Here is a 7,832-nt window from a genome sequence, read left to right as displayed (position 1 = left end):
ATGTAAGCAAACGGCGACGGGAAAAATGGGGTTTTTGGAGAGGGCACATCAAAAAGACGATTGGCAGGGAGAGGAAAGGTTTTTGGTGACGAGGCTTCCAGAAAATGGGTGCTCCCCTTTTTTTTGCCCTTTTATGAGAGAGATGAAGAAGATGAAGACGGGAAGAGAGAGAGGAGAGATGCTTTTGATCTGGCTAGCTTCTAGTCCATATTTCGGTGCCGGGTTCTTGCCTAGTGACTGGAGGAAAAAGAGGGACAAGAAAGGAAACAAAGAGAAGGGAGAGAATAAGAGAAAGAGAAGAGGGAGAAAAAGAAGAAAGATAAGAGATTTGGACAGGTTTTATTAATGTTTTATTAATGCAATTTTTTTTTTTAACTTTTTTTTTATTTTTTTATGCACAAACCCTAAAACATAAAATGTGAAAATTACCCTACAAAAATGATAGAATATTGATAACACCATTTTAGTTAACAGATTTACTAACGGATTTGGATAGAAAGCGAGTATTTGTCATTTCAAAACTTTTTAGGTACCAATTTGTCTTTACAGTAAACTCTGGATAGGTGTATGTCGTTCCCCCTAAGGAGAAACATGAATCGTAAATTCAAGAGGGTGACAAATGTTGAGATAGGAAGAAAAACTATACCTAAATGAATTCCCTGATCTCGGGATTTCTTTCGCAAGTCCCGAATTGTAAGTGCAGCTGGAGGATGTACAGTGCAAAAAGGAAAACCCTTAAGTTTGCAACATAAACCCGTATTCCCTGTAATTTGCTGCGATGGATATCCAAATCGCCAAGTTGGGATTTCGCCCTCCAATTCATCTTATGACAAGTAGAAGTATAAGCCATATGCTGTATGGAAAGATTTTGGAATGTGCTCGAAAGGTTATCGTGCGAAAAATTCAAATAATCTATGACTGCTGATTCTCCAAGTTGGGAAGGTATTGTGCCATTGAAAAAGTTGTCTCAAATAAGGAGAAATCAGTTTGGAAGTCCACCAATATTGCATGGAATAGGACCGTTAAGTTTATTATCAGAGAGTTCAAGACATCTAAGATTCAAGAGTCCTCCAATTCGTAGTTGGTATTTGACCAGAAAGGAAGTTTGAAGAGAGGTCAAGGAAAGCAATTTGCGTTAACTTGGTGAGCCCATGTGGAATGGTACCGGGTATATTGTTTCGCTGACAGGCAGGGACGAAGTTAAGATTTTTATTAAGTGAGTTTAAAACATTTAATTTAAGTTGATAAATTTAAAATAAAATTTTATAAGGTCAATATGAATTTAAGTGGAATCAAAATTGTAAATATTATAAAACATAAAATCTTTTCTGATTTTTTTCAAAATTTGAGTAGATTCCATATGAATTTAAATGGCGTTAAAATTATAAATATTATAAAATATAAAACTTTTTTATAATATTATAAAATATAAAACTTTTTTTTTTTTTTCTCAAGATTTAAGTGGTTTAATATGAATTTAAGTGAGATTAAAATTATAAATATTATAAAATAAAAGCCTTTTTTTGATTTTTTTAAAGTTTTAGTAGCTTCAATTGAACCTATATATTGTAGTGTGGATATGTCCTTGGTGACAGGATTGCCATTATTAAACGATTATTGTTGCTCATTTCTGGAGGAATCGAGCCATTCGTTTGGTTGGAATTAATCAAGATACAATTGTTTGAGATTGATTAAATGACCCAGTGTTTATAACATCTATTTCTATGTAATTCTTGGATTAGTTCATATGGTTTTGTTTTAAAATCACCTAAATAGTTTTATTTTATTGATCAAGGGTAATTATCAGGGAATGAGATTGGATTGATCATTGATAAGTACTGCATGTATGCTTGCTTTATGTAAGGGAGCTTTCTGCCCTGCTATGTAGATTGGACTTTGCTTTAATCGTAAGGAAGTTGACAGAAAAAAAAAATGAGGGTTTTTAGCACATCTGTTTTCACCTTATAACCTACAGTCATTTTCAGCTTGTCTTGCTTGTTTGGTCTATTTATGGTCCAGTGGGATCGGCCCTTCCAACTGCTATTCAATTCTAGGTTGTGTCACTGAACATTACCATTTGCTCCCTGTCGCCAAAAAAAACCTATTTTCTCAATGATAATGATTTAAAAAAAATTAAAATTGTTGAAAAGATTACAAAGGGAGAAGGAAAAATCAAATTGCTTCCGGATGTATTCCTATAAAATACATGTTAGGATGCAGCAATCTATGATTCGGAAGCAGCTAGAAAGAGGGCCCCGGCTCCAGAGCCCCCGTGAGAGTGTTCAACAATTACATTTTCTGAGAGTTCATTCCCTAGCATTTCCCATACAGTGCTGTGCAAATAATTTATGAAGACTCTATATTGCTCATAAAGTCCATCTTCCAACACTTACGACACTTCTCTTATGTTCAATTCTTCCAAGCTTGTTTAGTATCCACACAGGCCACAATGCCAGCTCCAACCATACGTGCTCCACGTTCTGCAATAATGTGACAAACTTCCACTACAACTTCTCTCGCCATTGCAGTAGAATCTGTTATCTGGAACAATCAATGTAATAGTTAACTAAGACAGACAATTTCAGGTGATGAGTTGAGTAGCGAATCTGATTATAGAAGTACAGAAGAACCAATTAGTTTTCAATATGATTAGACAAGGAAGATTGAAGAATCTATGGGATTGTTATTATATTTAATATTTGTTTCCAGTCAAGTTCTTGGTTGAATGGCAGTTCCAAGTCAAGTTCTTGGTTGAACGGCAGTTCCAGGGTCTCATTTTTAATATGGTATCAGAGCTCTTAGGGTTTAACGAGTGAGCCTCCTTCCTTTCCAAGCTTTGTCGTGGTCTCCATTATTTTATCATCTTTCCGGCGCCAGCCAAGATCTATCACAGAAGCTGGGATTCACCGTGGAGATTGCTGGTCACATAGCCTAGGGGCTACCGCCGGCTCACTACTATATGACCTGTGACGTTGAGGCAAATGATAAAAGAAATTCTCTCCCCTTCTTTCTTTCCTCTTGTTCTGTCTTTCTTCAATTTTCAAATTACAATAAATGGATCAGTTCACTGTTAAGGAAACCTTACCTCAAAAATTTCCTCGAGTTTTTCACCAACCACTTCATGATCTTCAGATGTGTCTTGATGCATGGCAGCCATATCAGGTGAGTTATATGAGAAAACATATCATAAAACTTATAAACAATGGATTTCTTTTCTCATTTCTATTGCATTGCATACTTATTAGACAAGTTTAATTTTCAATTAATCGTATATTATGAAGGTTCATTGTCACTTAAAGCAATAATTTAATACATTGCATCAACTATATTGGCCTACTTTGTTGCAACTGATATAATACACTAGGATTACAATTACTTCTATATAATCTTTGATACCTTAATTGAAACGGAACTCTAAGTTTTGGAGGTACAATATCTCCAAATAAGGCAGTTTCTTGGGCAATCTTTAGTAAGACTCTTCTCACAATTTCTCCCAAATACATTTTTGAAGTCAGCTTTTCAAAGATCTGGGACAAAAAAAGATCAGAAACAAATGAATTGATCTTATGGCCATAGAGACATTATAATTTTTAAATATATATAACCTGCCTTACCCGGGGACCAGGATTCGAGCTTCCAGCATCTAAAGAAGCATCATATTCAGTTATCGGGAGATGAAAGGAACTGAAGTTTCCCCATTCCTTGCTAATGACCTGCAATGCTAAACATAAAGATTAATATACTGTTCACCAAGGACACAAATTAGTTTACATTAATCGCTAACCATCTCGCCTGCTTTGGGCGATGGACCTTCCCATTTAGGGACTGCCTGTGGTGATTCTACATAAGCAGCATTTGTGCCCATTCCTACAGTAACAACAACCATAGTTTCTCTGTCATAGTATCTACCTCTAGCTAGATTTCCAATTGTATCATCAACCTGCTTAAGATCTTAGCCAAGATGAGCAAGAAAAATTCCTCATTTTTCATGTGGAACAATGTTATTATTGACATAACAGACCATTAAACATTTGGAGTTAAAAAGAATCAATTGGACAGAAGTAGTTGGTTAATTACCAATGCATAAACACGAATGTTCACACCATTTTTCTCCAAAGCTTGATTGACTTCAGCTACGAGCTTTTCCCAACCTGATTACTTATGTCAAGTTTCAGTTTAGGAGGACAGTAGATCTTCACAATTGATAGAGTTCAAGTGGGAAAATATAAAGGTTTCTAATTGCATGGCCATGATTTACGCTTGCCTTTCATAGACTTTTTGCACATTGAAAGCGAAGAATGTGTATTTAGATATGGAATCAGAACTAATAGTGATGCTACTTAAATCTAGAGGGGAATCTGAAATTTTGTTAGGTTTCCAATCAATATGCAAGTAGTACAACCGATGATATCCTTTTCCTACAAAGGGAAGGCCGCCTCTAGGTTGTTCTAAATAGGCCACCTTAAAGCAATAAAAATGACAAGTGTTCTGTTACCAATAAATTGAAGTTAAGATAAGCAAACTTAACTGCATCATTAACCGCAAAACTCTTCCATTTTATGGCAGACCCAGAGGTTGATGCAGCTTGCTCCACTGGATATGACAAGATGAAACCCAATTTCTTCTCTTTTGCTGGGCCATTGTCGTCCTCCGGATGTGCAGAAATTAATTTTTCTATCTCCACAGCCATGTTGTCGTATAATTCCTGAAGACCATCACGAATTCAGCAAAATTTTCATTCCCGACCACATAATAACTATCTTTCAAATGTAAACAAGAATTTAAAAGCAAGTACACAAGACAAGATGTCCAGCATCTGTTTTGTAATCAATATTTTTAAAAATATACCATTAAAATCAGTCCTGCGAAGTTCCAAGCATCACATTGGAAGAAGTGTGAATCTCCTCCCTGTGTAAATCAGAAATAGGCTCATCGTTCCCTCCAAGTCTTGCACACAAGATCAAAGAATTGGTTCCTCTCAAATTTATTCCATAGTATGATCTGTTTGATTTTGATCCAGAGTACAACGAAGAACAAACTTTTAGTACTTCAGCTGAGAAGCTTAAGAAGAAGGAGAAACAAAATGCACTTATTACACTTTTATACAAACCCGGTAACTATGGTCAAATTAACCACAGTTAAACTAACTAACTTGCTATCTAACTACAACAGTTTTAAACTAACTTTCTATCTAACTACAACAGTTAACTACTAACTAACTATATTTACCATTCAATTCAATACAGTAACTATAATACAATAATCCAAGACCCCTCCTCAAGTTGGTGGGTGATGAATATCCAACACTCCCAACTTGGACAGCAAATGGCGATGAAGAGCAGTAGGAACAACCTTAGTAAACAAATCAGCATGCTGATCTTGTGTAGGAATATGGACTGGATGCACTAAACCTACTTTAATCTTTGCACGAACAATATGACAATTAATGTCAACGTGCTTTGTACATTCATGGAAAATGGGACTAGAGGCAATGTGAATGGCTGATTGATTATCACATCCAAGAGGAATGGGAAGCTGCAGAGGAAATCCAAGATCAGTGAGTAATTGAGACAACCAAATAAGTTCACAAATCGTGGAGGCCATACCATGATATTCAGCTTCTGATAAGGATCTAGACACTTTGACTTGTCTCTTAGATTTCCAAGATAGCAAGGAGTTGCCCATAAAAATATAGAATCCTGTTGCTGACTTGTGGGTCATGAGGCAGGAGGCCCAATCAGAGTCGCAAAAAGCTTGCAACTGTAGTGTGCCATTAGTTGGGAAAAACAAACCTAAACCAGTAGAGCCTTTCACACATCGAACAATTTTGAGGGCAGTGTTGAGATGTGATTGTTTGGGCTTATGCATAAATTGACTGAGCAAATTCATTGTAAAACTCAAATTAGGTCTGGTGAGACACAAATATATTTATTTACCAATCAATTTTTGATATACCGATGGATCACTCAAGATAGGATCAGGTTGTCTAGAAAAAGCTTGATCATATTCCACATTAGTAAGCTTCAATTTAGGATCAAGTGGAACCAAAGTGGGCTTGGCAGTAGCTAGACCAGATACAACTATCAACTCCAAAGCGTATTTCCTTTAACAGAGAGTTATAACTATGGAAGAGCGAGCCACCTCAAAGCCCAAGAAATATCTAAGAGATCCTAAGTCCTTGAGCTTAAAATGAGAATGCAAGAGATTTTTAGTAGCCTGAATCATGGAATTATCACTGACTGTAATCACCAAATCATCAACATATACAAGAAGTATAACAATATGACCATGATGCTTCTTAAAGAAAAAAGAATGGCCTGAAGGGGACTGCTGAAAACCTCTTGTCAACAAGGTAGTGGCGAGTTTAGTGTTCCATGACTGAGAGGCTTGCTTCAAGCCATAAAGTGACTCGTGTAATATACAAACTGTTAGAGTCATGAAAGTGACTCTATTTTGGTGATAAAAATGCCCCATTTGTGATTAAATTGAAGTATATTGAGACAATTAAAGAATTTATGAATTTATTCACGAAAATCGCTTCCTAATATTTTTCTTATGAATTTAACGTGTTTGGAATGATTTTGGAAAATATATGAGTTGATATTGGGTTGTGGTTTATGGATTAAGGGTGATTTTGTCTCATTTAGTTAGGGAGGTAAAATTTCATCTTTTAAGGGCTGATTTTGTCACGTTTCAATTGTGTAGGGACTAAACTGATTTTTACACATTCTTCTATAAAAGAAAGTGCAGATCGCGTGAACAGGGGAGGCTGTTCACCCGATTTTTTCGCGACCCTTCGTCTCCCTCCGGCGACCCTTGCGTCTTCTCCGCGACGATTCATCTCCCCCTTGCACCGTTCATCTCAGCCACCGCAAGCCGCCATCGTGAAACACGCATCCACCGTGACTCTTCATCTTCCCCATCGTGATGTTTCGTCTTCCCGGCCAGTTTTGGCCGTTTTTCCGACGACGATTCGGCTCCCCAGGGTTGATCTTCATTCCCCACGGCCGGATCTGCATTCCCTAGCTTCGCCGCCGCGAAACCGCCGGAATCTGCAGTTTTGCCGTCGCGCCTCTTCATCTTCCAGGCCATCTTGCTCATTTCCGGCGACTCCTCACCTCCCCAGGACCTGATCTGAACTTCCCATCACCAGGCTTTCCATTGGTACCTTCGGATCCCATTTCCGCCACGTTTTCCGGAGACCCGCTGGAAAATTAACGTTTTCCCGGCGAACCGCGGCTGTTCGTATTCCGGCTGTCCTTTGGTCGTTTTTCGGCCCTTCTTCGCATCATATCGCTGTCGTTTGCCTCCTCTCGCCATGATCATCTTTTCCACTGTTTCACCTCCCGTCATCACCACCAGAGCGGCTAAGTTCCCGATTGTCCGTTACGTTGTAGGCGAGATCGAGATTGACTCCACTAATCTCCCTCATCAGCTCTCGACTAGTTGGATGAGCCCAAATGTTGGATATTTGGTTAATTTTATTGTATTCAATTATATTTGTTTTCGTTTCAGTTTGTTTGCGATACTTTAATATTATCTGATACTCGACGTTTGAATTGATAATGTCCATTGAGAACGTTTATTGATATATATTTTCGCATAATTGAATGTCGGTTTGAGATTATTAATGTTGATTATGACTTTAAATTGCTTCGGTACTAATTGCAATCAAGTTGTAGTAGCATTAATATCATTTCTACTAGGAATGCATTTATTGTGTAATTATTTGATTGGATGATACAAGTTAGTAGGTTGTACTTATTAACGTTGTACCAACTAGTGGTGTTTAAGTTTAGCATTTTCGTTAGTCAATGATAGTCTTTAACCAA

The 7,832-nt window shown here is 37.3% G+C and overlaps 1 protein-coding gene across 1 annotated transcript; it reads right to left on the bottom strand.

Annotated features, from left to right (window-relative positions):
* Positions 1-2,224: 2,224 nt before the first annotated feature.
* Positions 2,225-7,092, bottom strand: LOC116142495 (probable hexokinase-like 2 protein). Its single transcript, XM_031427917.1, is given in 13 exon segments — positions 2,225-2,383; positions 2,385-2,441; positions 2,443-2,541; positions 3,086-3,166; positions 3,396-3,527; positions 3,615-3,713; positions 3,785-3,940; positions 4,078-4,158; positions 4,529-4,709; positions 4,867-5,061; positions 5,315-5,535; positions 5,956-6,080; positions 6,855-7,092. Coding segments are annotated over 13 exon segments (1,824 nt in total).
* Positions 7,093-7,832: the final 740 nt, after the last annotated feature.

This window comes from Pistacia vera, unplaced genomic scaffold, assembly GCF_008641045.1.
Source record: "Pistacia vera cultivar Batoury unplaced genomic scaffold, PisVer_v2 Contig410, whole genome shotgun sequence".
Taxonomy (NCBI): Eukaryota; Viridiplantae; Streptophyta; class Magnoliopsida; order Sapindales; family Anacardiaceae; genus Pistacia; species Pistacia vera.
Note: the sequence above shows the minus strand (reverse complement) of the source record. Positions and strands in the feature narration are given on the sequence as shown.